The sequence below is a fragment of the Bombyx mandarina genome, chromosome A1 (assembly GCF_030267445.1).
Source record: "Bombyx mandarina strain Sakado chromosome A1, ASM3026744v2".
Taxonomy (NCBI): Eukaryota; Metazoa; Arthropoda; class Insecta; order Lepidoptera; family Bombycidae; genus Bombyx; species Bombyx mandarina.
The window spans coordinates 15,507,318-15,522,389 of record NC_143234.1 but is presented as its reverse complement, the minus strand read 5'-3'; the positions used below and the strand labels follow the sequence as shown (position 1 = coordinate 15,522,389).

At 37.5% G+C, this 15,072-nt stretch overlaps 1 protein-coding gene across 1 annotated transcript; it reads left to right on the top strand.

The window, feature by feature from the left end:
* Positions 1-4,655: 4,655 nt before the first annotated feature.
* On the top strand, positions 4,656-8,622 carry LOC114240932 (lewis-type alpha-(1,3)-fucosyltransferase). Its single transcript, XM_089739742.1, has 3 exons — positions 4,656-5,089; positions 5,753-6,193; positions 8,334-8,622. Exons 1-3 carry the CDS (start codon positions 4,656-4,658, stop codon positions 8,620-8,622), a joined length of 1,164 nt encoding a protein of 387 aa, XP_089595868.1.
* The last annotated feature ends 6,450 nt before the right edge of the window (positions 8,623-15,072 follow it).

Here is a 15,072-nt window from a genome sequence, read left to right as displayed (position 1 = left end):
CAGCGAAGCAGCAGCAGTAAGACTTCGCCACGACCGCGTTGTCGTACATCAAATAAGACATACTTTTTTTTGTTTGGCGACCGTGACAGGACACGCGTTCCGCCTCATTCGACGTGCCAAGTCATCATTAAGATAACGGCGTCGCATCAGCAATCTCCGCCAAAAGGAAAGAAAAGGGAACGCAGTACTGGACAATCGCTGGATCCGGCAGCGAAGCAGCAGCAGTAAGACTTCGCCACGACCGCGTTGTCGTACATCAAATAAGACATACTTTTTTTTGTTTGGCGACCGTGACTGGACACGCGTTCCGCCTCATTCGACGTGCCAAGTCATCATTAAGATAACGGCGTCGCATCAGCAATCTCCGCCAAAAGGAAAGAAAAGGGAACGCAGTACTGGACAATCGCTGGATCCGGCAGCGAAGCAGCAGCAGTAAGACTTCGCCACGACCGCGTTGTCGTACATCAAACAAGATAAGTGTCTTTCCTTCAACATTCCCAATCCCTTAATATCAAATCCATAATTATTGCCTTCACAGTGTATCAGAAGTTTCGTACATTTGTGCAAAGGATAATTAACATAATTTTACGTAAATCATCCAAGTGTTCAACAAAGATTACCAAGTGCATTGTTATGCAATCTTGCTACCATTGCTTTAAAATACAAACAATCAAACCTTCATTTCAAAAACGTTTTCTCAGTTAACAAGCTGCCAAGCTGCAACAAATCCACGCATTTCGTAAAAATTCTATACAATTTTACGCGTCACTCTGCGATCTACCTACACATTATAATTATTCAATCATTGTTTGATCTTAAATCATTAGAATTCATTGTTTTAAAATATATTCATATACAATAAAGGTCATAAAATTCATTAAACAAGTTTAACATTAGCCAATTCAATTGTCACTGTTTACGAAACAGCACGTTAGTAATTATATATTATTTCTTTCTGCTCATTCGTTTGGCCGACGTTTCCAGGCTCGCCCCGCGATTGATCGCGCCGCTTCTGAACATACAGCACCGCATGTAATAAGCCGTGCTCCGAGACCGCGAAGACTGCCAACGAATGGAGGAGAGTGAGTCGGTACCCGAATGAAACAACCGTTGCAGCTAAGTCAGAACGAGTGTTTTTCATTATTTAAAAAATCATTTACTAACTTTTCCATTCTTTAAAACAAGTAACGATATTCTAAGAACTCAAGTAAATTAAATTTAAAAATACAACAATGGCTACTGGGTCTGATAAAGCCATGAGTAAATACAAAGAACTGATTCTAAGGCGTAGTTCTATTAAAGGTCAAATAACAAAGTTTAAAAATTATTTAGCTTTGTTTGAATCATCACCGTTATCCAGTATTGAGGTAGCTGAGCTATCACTAAGACTAAACAGATTTGAAAATTTATCCACAAAATTTGATAGCCTTCAATCAGATATTGAAGTGCTCAATCACGATAGTCTAGAGAGGGAAATCGATGAGAGGGATGGTATTGAGCGCGACATCATTTCATGCATTGCTACGGCAAACAGTTTGATATCAGAAACAAACATTCAACTAGAGGCGCGCCGAAAGTCTGTCGCGCCACCGGAGCCTCAATGCCATCACCACCACGATGACCCTGGTGTTAAGCTGCCACAGATTCAGATTTCTAGATTTGACGGAGCTTATTTCCGCTGGCTCGAGTTCCGTGATACCTTTGAAACATTAGTACATAATAATTCGCGTATTACCGATATTCATAAATTTCATTACTTAATTTCCTATCTCGAAGGAGACGCAGCTAGAATCATCTCCAACCTCGAAGTATCTTCTTCTAATTACAGAGACGCCTGGTCATTGCTTTGTGAGCGGTACAATAACAAAAGACTTCTTATCAATTACCACTTGTCTGCTTTAGTCAATGTACAACCTATAGCACGCGAATCAGAAAGGTCATTAAGATTTTTAGTTGACCATGTTACGAAGAACTTGCGTGCACTTTCTAGCTTGGGACTACCCACAGACAAGTGGGATATCTTGTTAATATTTTTACTTTCATCCAAATTAGATAATGTCACTCTGATTAAATGGGAAGAACTGCGTAATACTTTTGATAGTGTCCCAGAACTGAACCAGTTTCACAAGTTCTTAATTGACAGAGCTGATGTTTTGGAAGCCTTGAAACGTAGTAAACACAATAATAATTTTAGTACGCCACAAGCTACGTCTCAAAGAAGTCAGGGTATTCACAATAACAATAGGCTTCCTCAAGTTTATAAAAAACAATATGAAACAAATTATGTACACGCTACTACAACTGGTCAACTATATAAAACCAAACCCACTTGTATCCTTTGCCATGATGATCATACAATTTACAATTGCCCTACTTTTAAGGCCAAAAACGTTAACGAGAAAATAAGTTTGGTTAAAAAATACAATTTGTGCTTAAACTGCTTGAGGCAAGGTCATCAAAAACACGAATGTAAATTGGGACCATGCAGAGAGTGTAAAAAACGACATAACACATTATTGCATAACCCTGAAGATTCAATATCTGATGAGAACAAAGATTCAAATTCGGTAATTGCTTTCAACCAAAGATCTTCAACCTGATACAATCAAAACTGATGCTATAAATATAGTTGTAATAGGCAATAATTCATCAAATAGAGTAGTTGAAGCCTGCAAGGCAAATATAAAATCAATCGATAATTCATACAAAATTATAATACTTTATCCTGTTTGGTGCTTAATGAACTAACAGGAGAGCTCCCAAAGGCTCCGATAAATATGCAAAATATCAAATTACCTAATCATATACAACTAGCTGATCCTAGTTTCAATTTGTCTAAATGAATAGATATCATTCTTGGAGTAAACATAAAATGGGATATTGTGGGTACTCAACAACAGTCATTGGGATTAAACGCTCCAAGCTTGATCAGCTCTAAACTTGGTTGGCTGGTAGCCGGACCTATTCATGTTATTTCTTCAAAGTATGTTGAACGTAATCAGTCTGCTCTTTTTGCTTCTTGCAAGCAAGAGAGCTCACGACGAGTATAGTAACGGTTTCAGAATCGATTATAATCAATATTAATTACTACTCTAAACTATCAATGTTGCAAAGATCATTCGCCTACGTAAGGCGATTCATTTTTAATTTAAAAAACCCTTTAAACAAATGCCTAGGTTTCGTAACAGCTGAAGAGTTAAAGGATTCTTTTGAACACTTATGTGCCATGGCTCAAAGACAAACTTTTCCATTACAATACAAATTGCTAACACGACACAAGATACTAAAGACTAAATTTAAAATTTTGTCACTTTCGCCCCGGTTCATATCGCGTCGCGGCAAGCCGGCGGAAATATTCTCTGACATTGGTCGAGATTTCGTGGGGACAGCTAAAGAACTAGGTACATACTTAAGAACTAACAATGTATCTCTTTCTGACTTTGCTGCTTAAGAAGGAATCAAATTTTATTTCATTCCCGCTAACTCTTCTCACTTCGGTGGTATTTGGGAATCGAGTATAAAATCAGCTAAACACCACATCAAGCGTGTGATAGGCAATAGCCATCTAACCTTTGAGGAACTACAAACTTTATTTGCACAAGTGCAGGCAATACTCAACAGCCGTCCCTTAGGTCCTTTATCCTCCAGTCCTGACGACCTTTTCCCTTTGTCCCCAGGACACTTCGTCATTGGACGACCACTGACAGCGTTTCCATCCCTTGATGTTCAAAATTTTAACTCAAACAAGCTGCAACGCTATCAACGTCTTGAACAAATGCGACAACATTTCTGGACAAAACGGCAAAGATGGACACAAGAAACTGCAAATGTCAAAATTGGTGATCTTGTTTTAATAAAAGAAGATAACACGCCACCATTATGCTGGCGCCTTGGAAGGGTTTCGCAGACATTCCCAGGACCTGATGGCATAACCAGAGTGGCGGCCATTCATACTGTGACGGGGAGCATACGGCGGTCACTCATTCGTCTATGTCCTCTATTCAATGGCCAAGAAACCTAGGAGTGTTGAAAGAAGACTCTTTCAACGGGGGGGAGTATGTCGCGGCGCCTGCCTCGTTTAGCACAGCAAGCTAGCCAAAACATTTACTACTACCGGCACCGCGCGCTGACAGCATTCAACAACATTCTGAAGATACCTCCCAATAATCATTATTGACACAAGACCTTCCTTTTTTCGAGAAAGGTCACATTCCAAGATTCATCGACGAACAATCACAACCAAACCATTGTATAATTAAATCAAGTAGCAAGAATGCAATTGGTTTTATTAAAGAAACAATAAGGCCACAGTGTCTCGCGTAGACAGTCGTCATTTCGCTAAAACGCCAATTCGTTTCGTAGCAAATAATTTTTTTTTTTTTTTGCCCAAATCATTGAAGTTTTTCAACTGGTAAATGTAATATTTTGGTATAGGCAAGCTTCGCTGATGCTAAAATAAATCAAATTATAGAAAAGACATGATCGAAAAATATCCCTCATACCTCAGTACTCACCTGTGTGATTACTAGGAAAGCGAGTATGTTTACAAACATATAAATATTTCAGAAAACTGAAGATAGTTTACTGTCATGTTTCACAAGGCTCACTCAACTCTTGCTCGTGAATACAAGTGAACGACCTCTTTTGGTTTAAAAATGGCTCGAATCTTAAAGTTAACAAAATTTCTTCTGCACATAGTCTTTATAGTTTTAATAAACTACTTCATCAACCAAAAACCGACGAACTTCTTAAAAATAAAGAAAATAACCAGATTTTCATCTGACTTAAAACATATTTTAATTTGGACGCATCTTCAAAACTTCAAAGATTCCGGTCAAGGCGATTTCATCAATAGAAAATGTAGGCATATAAATTGTTATTTCACAAAAAATAGAAGCTTATTCGGTGATTTGAGGTATTTTGACGCGATCATATTTAATCTTCAAGAGGTCAGTAGCAATGAACAAGACTTACCAGTTGTAAGAGCTCCACATCAAAAATACGTTTTCGCGGCAAACGATTCGGCCGATAATTACCCTGTCTGTAATGGAGTTTACGAAAAATTCTTTAACTGGACTTGGACATACAGGTAATTATTTAATTCAATTTTGATAACAAACAAAATATGCATTATACTTGATTATAATTGATACTTAATATACTTGACATTTTTTTGTCACTTTAAACTTGATTAAATAAAATCCTATTGACATTATTATTAGCTACAGGTTAACTAAAAAAATATTGTAACGATATTAGTAGAAATTAGCGCTCATGACTAATGGGCCGTGTCGTGGGTCCGGTTCCCACATAAGGAAAATATTCGAGTGACGAACTGAGCTGCTTGCCATTGTCTGGTTGTTAAATACGTATTTATGTGTGTATATCAATCTCTGGTTCGCGAAACTTATGAATTCTTAGTTTAAGCCCAGATTACCATGTCTAGTGGTGCCACAGAGGAAATCATCAGCCAACGTGAAAACTAATAGCCAGTAGTTAAGTAAAATTCGTGTCTTCTCTGAATCAAAACCTAAAACTAGGTGGGTGGGTAGGTGATCTTAAAGTTTGATATTAAAATAATACACGAAACATAGGTATAGTTTCGTTTTTGGTGATAGCGCAAACTAACAGTAAAGCGCCTTAGCTGTACCTCTGACATTCCTGATTTCCGTGAGCGATGGTGACTACTCATCATCAAGTAGATCATATACTCGTCTGCTTACAATGGGGATAAAAAATATATCATTTTCAGAACAGACTCAGCAATTCGCTACAAGTTCTTTACATTCACAACTACCAGTCAAGATAACATTCAAATGAGCTATCAATGGCCTGATCGAATGGAAGCCATCATTGATCCCGTCTTCAGAGAGGAGCTAAACTCAAAAGCCAAAGCAGTCCTTACCTTTCTTGACAAATGCCAGAGTAGAAGCCAAAGAGAGGTGTTCTTGAAGAACCTTCAGAATGAATTATCAAAATATAACCTGACTGTGGATATTTTTGGTAAATGTGGTCGAGCCTGCAGCCCGAGACGTAAGTCAATGAAACCATGTTTCTGGAAATTGAGGAAGGATTATTTCTTCTATTTGGCAATGGAAGATTCTTTCGCTAAAGATTTTATGACCGATAGCGTACTTTATGGGTTAAAGTATAATTCAGTGCCTATCGTTTACGGGAAGGCTGATTATGACAAGTAAGTGTACAATATGTTCCTACAATTTTGTTTAATCAAATAGTCTGGCCATAAATAGATTATAATAAAAAAGGTAAAACTCTAATAATATTAAAAGTTAATTTAAAATGTGTCATTTTCATTACATTTCAATAATATTAATAATACCACAATAATACATGTAAATTTTCGGGCAAATATTTTTAACAATATTTTTTTTAATATTCATGGCATATTAAAATGGAGTGAGGTGATAAAGAGAACAGGATTGCTGTGATATTATTACACAAACTAGTTAGTCAGTGGATAGTACAACGTAGCTATTATCCGTATGTTTGTGAAATGGTTCATCAGGACCTAGTGTGTTAAGATGCTAATCCGAAAAGGCGATAAAGCATCTGTTAGTAGGACGTCTTATGAGTCCGGACGAGTAGGTACCACCACCCTCCATAGAAATAGTTCTGCCGTGAAGCAGTAATGCGTTTCGTTTTAAAAAAAAGATGTGTGGTGTCGTGGGACACTGGATAGGAACGAAGTTCTTTATTATAAAAATATTAATTTAAAGTTCTATTCGAGGTATAAAGAAAATAAAACTAGAGGTTTCGCACCAACCCACGGTCATTCGGTAACGTGCGAACTTATTGTGGTACACTTCATTCACGGTAGTTTGCATAAGAGTTAGTGTATTGCGCAAACGAACGCTCTGAGATCGTGGTCAATGAATGATAAAAAAAATATGTATTTTTTTGTACCTTATAACAAAGTTAAGTCGTCCACTGTGTGCATTACTAATAAAAATCTTACGTTACGGACGTTTTTTCTCGGTTAGGGTACCCCTCCGCATCGTCCAATAAGAACTTCGTTCCAAAAAAAACCACCATGTCGGTTCTTTGAGACACGGAATACGACAAAAGCCTGAATCGCTCTAACGACACATCACAATTAATCGTAGATACCGAACAACATTTGGAACGTCCGTCTACCGAGCAAATCACCCGCCCAATAGAAGCGAACTCAAAATAATTGTCAGAACTCAAAAATTCGATTAACAACATTTTTGTTATCTACGCACCGTTGAATGAAGCTGACACATTTGAGGATTTTCTCACTTGGAAATATCCATTTAGTGGCCACTTTATTCATTCCCGCACGTGGCTAGTTAACAGATCACCTAGTATTTTAGAATTATGCGAGTTCACCACGTGAATGCCACGTGAGGCCTAAAGTTTTTTTTTATTGCTTAGATGGATGGACGAGCTCACAGCCCACCTGGTGTTAAGTGGTTACTGGAGCCCATAGACATCTACAACGTAAATGCGCCACCCACCTCGAGATATAAGTTCTAAGGTCTCAATATAGTTACAACGGCTACCCCACCCTTCAAACCGAAACGCATTACTGCTTCACGGCGGAAATAGGCGGGGTGGTGGTACCTACCCGCGCGGACTCCCAAGAGGTCCTACCACCAGTGTTTACGCAAATTATAATTTTGCGGGTTTGGTTTTTATTACACGATATTATTCCTTCACCGTGGAAGTCAATCGTGAACATTTGTTGAGTACGTCTTCATTAGAAAAATTGGTACCCGCCTGCGGGATTCGAACATCGGTGCATCGCTACATACGAATGCACCGGACGTCTTATCCTTTAGGCCACGACGACTTCAAGTTAATGTCTAAATAACATTAGAATACTTTACCTGTTATATTTTATTCATCAGCGCACGTTGTGAATTTTAATACGTGATTTTGAGGCATAAATTATATTTGTGTAAAGGCTATAGGCTATACCTACGCTTCGAATTATAGAGCATCACAACTTGAATTTCACTGCTCAATTGCAGACATCAGTGTTCATAGTGCGAGTTTTTTAACGTTCTCGAAAGCGTAAAAGTTAACTCAAATTTGTATGCCGTTGGAACAGCGCCGCTAGCGGCAAACGTAGCCAAACGTTCCAACTGTAAACAAATTTGAGTTAACTTTTACGCTATCGAGAACGTTAAAAAACTCGCACTAATGCACACTGTTCGAGATTTCAAACGTTTCAGAAACGGCTGTCCAACTCGTAGTCACAAAAGCCCTCATTGCAGATACAAAATTCCCTTTCCGAGTTCAGTCTTGAATGTGGCATCCCAAGCACTTAATTAATTTTAATTCAACAGATTTCTACCACCGAATTCATACATTAACGCTATGGAACTCGGAGAAGAGAAATTAGCAAAAACAATAAACACGATTATGAGAAACATGCAAATTTACTACGAGTTCTTCGCGTGGAGGAACCATTACGCCGTCAGGGAAATGCAGGTCCTTGACCCTTGCTCTTTGTGCGATGCTTTAAATAAACCCGAGTGGTTGGAGTACCGGTGGAGTCACAGTCAATTCAGGAATTGGTGGAACCCTGAATACGAGGACCGATGCCCGTTTTATAGTAAATATTTGACGCTTTAAGGCTTTGACGTTGTCTATCCAAGCGAATATGAATTATAATCAGCTATTTAAATAAATTAAAGAAAAAAATAGAATGATAAATGGACAAATAACTTACTGTATTTTAAGCTCCGGAGTAACCATCACGCGTTAAGTAACTTGAATATTGGCATAATAGGGCTGTCAGCTGTAGCCAAAAAAAAAAGGGTTGGCTGTAATTTTTTTATTAAGTCATTCAATAGGCTACGAAGATTTCTGATGTTGAAATTATGTGGTTACCATACATCAAGAAATGAATGCCGCCATCGCCATCGAATTCTCATATGTCCTGTAAAACCGCTAGCCGCTACAAACTTCTCGCTAGAGAATTTCCTGAGTGCTAACACCTTCTTTCGCGGAAACTTAAAAGCCTAGTGGCCATATGCTCGCCTCTATTCGAAGATAATTACAGAAATGTTTATTAATTATATCGTATTTAGAGGTATTTAATTGATATTCAATTTTAATAATGCATGACTTCACGTCTTCAAAGTAAGATGTAATAGTTTGGCAAAAATTTCGACATAAAAAATTTCCATTTTCAATGGCAAGATAAAGGATAAGAATAAACACAATTATAATTGTAAAATACTAACAAGAATTATAATAATATGGCCATAATAAATAAAGAAATTAGGACAAAGCTATCAGAAACCACAATTACGCGCACAGATTAAATATCACAATAATAATCACGTTTTAAAATTACGAACGCAAAACAAATTTTGGCGGAATTAAATCGGCAACCACCCTTTACCATGCGAGAGCGGATTAAAAGTTTAAATTATTTCAACAGATTAACGACATATGATAAAACGATACATTCAACTGATACTGTCGACACTCCGGGCGCAATGTTAATTTAACTTTTAATCCTTTAGCTCATTGCTTCCGTATTAATTAGATTTTATTGTTGCATGGATTTTTGTGTTGTCTTTCATGAATCACTACATAGTATAAAACAAAGTCGCTTTCTCTGTCCCTATATCCCTATGTATGCTTAAATCTTTAAAACTACGCAACGGATTTTGATGCGGTTTTTTTTAATAGATAGAGTGATTGAAGAGGAAGGTTTATATGTATAACTAGCGACCCGCCCTCGCTTCGTCCCGCCATGTTGCGCGCGATACGACAATAACTGCGGGTGACGCCGCGGGGTGAAGCTAATCTAAAAAAGTAGCCTAAGTTACTCCTTATATCATTAGCTACCTATTAGTGGAAGTCTCATCAAAATCGGTCCAGCCGTTCCAGAGATTAGCTGAAACAAACAGACAGGCAGACAAAAATTGTAAAAAATGTTATTTTGGTGTATGTACCGTATATATATTGTAGTAAAAAGCGGTTATTTCAATATTACAAACAGACACTCTAATTTTATTTATATGTATAGATAACATCCATTAAATAGTGGAGAAATCAATAATAAATTACAGTTTCCGAAGCGAAGCGATAGCGGGTCGCTAGTACCTATATCAATAAAATAAATAACGTTGCCTTAAACAGAGTGAAAGAAATATGTTTTCAAAGCCGAAATGGTAGTGATAAAACTGAAACTATTGGCTGTGGTGTCGGTCTACTACAGCTTGCACGGTTGCAGAGCCTACTATCCTGTCTATTTCTGCTACAAAGTAATTATGCATTCCGTATTGATGGAACGCACAGGCTTTATACCACTTTACCTTGAAAATCCAATACCGTGTCTCACGGTAGTTGGTGGTAATCATGCCGTGATTATATAGGCTTCAGTACCCACTTAACACCAAGTGAACCGTCATCTAGTTCAACTCTGTAGGCAATTAAAAAAATACGACATCAAGCTGATTAACTGATGATAGGGCTATGCGCCAGATAGGGAAGTACTGTTGTTTATTTCGTGTTGTTCTTTTTTTTGATGTGAAACTATAGCCGCACGTAAAACCGATTTCTGGCGTGGCGACGCATGCCGTGGCGACGCGTCACTGATTAAGCGAATTAAGTAGTCACGATTTGAAATAAATTCGTAAATTTTTGTAATGAAAATAATGAATTTAATGAAAATAAATTATGTTTATTCAATAAATAGTCATCGTTATCTGGAAAAAAAATCGTAATATTTTATTTTATCATTATGACATATTTAGTTCCTATCACAATCTGTTCTTTTCTGCATATTACTTTTACAAAATAATGTCGATGTGTCACATCTGCCAGGCGTCACGGGACGCCTGGCATTTTTTTTTTTAATCAGTACAACGATCATGCCGCCACCCCCTTTGAGGCATGAAGTCAAAGTTTCAAGGGCATTGGATAAGGACTGTTCCACCTTCCAAACCCGAACGCTTGACACGACATCAAACTTTACTTAAACACTGCTCGAACCGGAACGTGTGTTCTAAACTTATATAAAACTAGACCAAGTAGCATTTGTAAAATTCTTCAAATCGAACTCTCAAGAATCAATTCTTGAACTCTTCACGGGGAAGCGAAGTTCATTAAAAATGAAACGAATTCCGCCAGCAAACAACTCTGTATTGGCGGCTTAACTTAAGCTGCAACTTACTAAGACTTATAGACTTACCGCACTTAATATAAAGTCTGACTGCAATGGCGTACTCTCACGTATTTATACACGTACATATATAGTGATTGCAAAAGTTTTATAAGTTTGTAAAGAACAGGAAACTAAGCAAAGGAAATATTGTTTTGCCTTATTGTAAAAGCATAGAAGGGCATTTTTGAACCGCCTTCAAAACTAACAACAAAATTGCTAAATTTCGGGACTGTGGAAATGAATGGTAATAAACAATTGAAATAAGATTCTTGTCGAGTTTGTTTCAATAATTTCTTTTATTATGTTATGTCGCTCTTGTTGGTGTTGTATCCACATACAACTATCTCCAACCGATTTACTAGTAGAGGGCATATCGTGAACACACGATCGTACCAGCCGTCATTATTAAATACTGTTAGGTATTTGATTTTTTATCTCAAGGAAGATCGCGATGGAAGTTTGGCTAAGTGTGGAAAAATAGTTAGCACTTTTTACCAGACGTCCAACAAATTCCTTCATCTATCAAATGTTGCAAAAAAATTTAGAATTCTTATGACGGGACAGCCAGAGGTCGACATCCAAGCCGTCATATCTATACGTTCTGGTAATTCCCTAACATCAATTGCTTGCCTATCTGGCATAAAATATCAGTACAATACCAAAGTAAATAACGAAATTGTACAATAATCAAAACACCAACAAAACGGCTTTAGTGAACCAAAGCTTTGTCTTTAGTTTTTCAGGGTTTTCTTTTATTAAAATTTAAACAATCTATGTGTGTCTTAGTCTATACATATAATAAAATACATATGGAATCCGCCCTATTACCTCCCACTCTTCTCTAGCCACGAGTCTCTAGCACGGGTCTCTAGCCACGAGATATAAAGTGCAGTCCAGACAGACGATGCAAAGTTAATATTTTCAAATATGGGGACAAAAATATACAGTGCTTACCCATATCAAATTACAGTAAGTACACAATCTTCATATCTACAAACGTTTATCTATCATAATTTATTATCTCTTCGGAATTGTACGCGATCATTAGAAATTCAGATTGGAACAGGAGACGAACAAAAACCACACCACGCCCGATCCTGGAATGAAGAGGCGCTTAGCATAATAATTAAGTGTTTCGCTGCATATGGAAGTAACTTATCGTATATTTAACCTTAAATGCTATTTGAAATTAGGATTTTTTTAAAGCTAATGCTATTCTGACTACCTAAGGAGCTAGCATAAAGTGATTACCAGGGCCCTTCAACGTCGCAACGTGGGTGCAGTCACATTGACACCTGAGAGCGAAATCTCAATTGCATTATACAAATTAACAACCGTATAACAGCTGTTCCGCTCAATCTGACCTAAAGGAATTGCTTGAACCTGGAAGGTCAATATTTGAATCATGGTTAGTAGTAAACCAATTACCATTTACCGCAATACTTGCATTTCTTGCTGATCCTGGCATTCCTTGTTGATCTGTGTGGCGTGGCGAAAAAATCCCGTCTCCAGATCACAATACAGAGGCATTTAAGTACAGAGTTAAGGGACCCGTTGAAGTCAAGATTGATGGACTTGAGCTGGATGGACACTTAAATATTACCGTTACCGATACTGCCATTTATTATAATTGTAATCATAAAACGTTGCTCTTAAAAAATCTTGTTTAAATTCAAATTTAAGAGATTGCGTTCTGCAAACAAGTCCACACTATGAAGAGAGAGCTAATTTTCTGGTTGAACTTCCTGAAAGTGTATCCGAAGGTAAACAGGCGGACCCATTAAACATTTTCAAAAGTCCTCGCAAAGCGCCACCTCCATTCCAAATTAAAATCTCGCTTTAAGAAAGTTTTTACGTCGTCGGGAAACGTTTTGAATTAAAATTACATAGTTTAATGATCCTTTTTTGAATTCGATGATCAAAGTGGAGGCAACAGACAACGTGGGTTTTGGAATTAGAGAGTGTGGTGAAACACCATTGAATCCATAACCCCAGGCTATTTAAAAGGTTCCAGTTACAAACATTGAAACAGCCAATAATAAAATACCAGCCTAGTAACTAACGGTAGTGGCTGCATATTCCATGTTTTGTATTAATGTAACACATATCACGCAAAACATTGCGGACTGATAAAAAATAACATCCCCTATATAACATCTTGCTGTCTAGTACGCGATTGTTACATTTGAAGAAATATTTTGACACAACATCACAAATAACTGACACGAAGTCACTGAAGTATGAAACCTAGTCTAATCTAATCAGAAATGCTGTGCGTACATTTTCTACAACACTATTGTTCCTGATAATTAATGTGTGCAGTGAAAATACTTTTTGGCAAGAATGCTTCAAATTCATCATCACCAATTCCAAACAGCGCCCCTAGCAGAAAACGTAGGTGTAAGTTCCAACTCCATACAAATTTGAGTTAACTTTTACGCTATCGAGAACGTTAAAAAAATCGCGATAAGCACACAGAGTAGCTTTAACGGTCTTATCGGAAGACGGAAGACCTTAACATTTTCAATCAAAGGTTATATGAACCAACCGAATTCGTTCAAAGTAAATAAATAAATAAATATCTCAAGGTGGGTGGCGCATTTACGTCGTAGATGTATATGGGCTCCAGTAACGACTAACACCAGGTGGGCTGTGAGCTCGTCCACTCATCTAAGCAATAAAAAAAACACTTCCTTCAGTTTTGCAAGTCATAGACGTAATCAAAAACAATTTTTTGATTACCTACGTCGAAAACAAAAAATACTATATTTACCCCGAATAGGGATGAAAACTTCTTTTTTTTTCACCAAAAAATTTATTACATGCTAATGTTCCTTCACCAAAAAACTCAATATTCATCATTCCCGATGTTTGAGAGCAATAGCAATAAAATATGAAATCTTCAAGTGTATTTTTGTTTTTTATAAATGGAAAAAGCAATTCGCCTAGGCGAAGTGGTATGCACCTACTAAGTTTGCGTAGGTAAATTAGTTGCTAGTTCTGTCTGTGAGCAAGTTAAATTGCCTCCTTGACTCTCAACGCTACTTAAATTTTTCTTTCTGGAATGTTTTTCGCGAGTAATCATGTTGTCTGGCTTTGTAGATTTAAACGTATTACTTTTTACTCTTTGATTTATACTGTTGCAACTAAAATTTTTACTAGCGCTCTGTCTCCGATCTATTATATAAAAAATTAAAACCACATTAAATTGTTCTAAGCTCATGGCCTATTCTATATTGTAAGTAAAAAATATAATTGCACAATGGGCGGTTTTGATGCTTATTGCTGCCCCTTCAGATAAGCAGTAAGTGTCACTGATTTTACGGTTTTTTTATATATAAGCTATGAGTAAAGGTTGGCGCATTCCATCAAAGATTAAGATGTCTAATGTACTCATATCAAGCAATTAGACTGTGTGGTGGGCTTACAATGCAGGTATCATTTTTTTAAGGAAACTCTCTCTCTCTCTCTTTCTCTCTCTTTTCCCTGCTATTTATCCCACATGGTGGTGGGGTCAGCTTTCTTCACTTGTCTTCGACATCCTCGTCAGCAACATTGCATTCACCTTGCAACTTAAGATATAAGTTCTAAGATCTCAAGCTTAGTTACAACAGCTACCCCACCCTTCAAACCGAAACTTTATTACTGCTTTACGACAGAAATAGGCAGGGTGGTGGTACCACCCGTGTGGACTCACAAGAGGTCCTACCACCAGAGATCGAGTAGTAGTGCCAAATGTCCGACGTAGTCAGGTTGCTTCCATTGGCTTGGCATTTTTTTAAGGAAACTCGTGCTTACAAAAACATCCATTTTTTTTATGAGTGAAGGATTACTGGTGGCCCGGAGGTCTTTCCAGTTTCACCAGGACAGGTGGGCAAGCAAAGGCTCAGCTACTCGAGCGC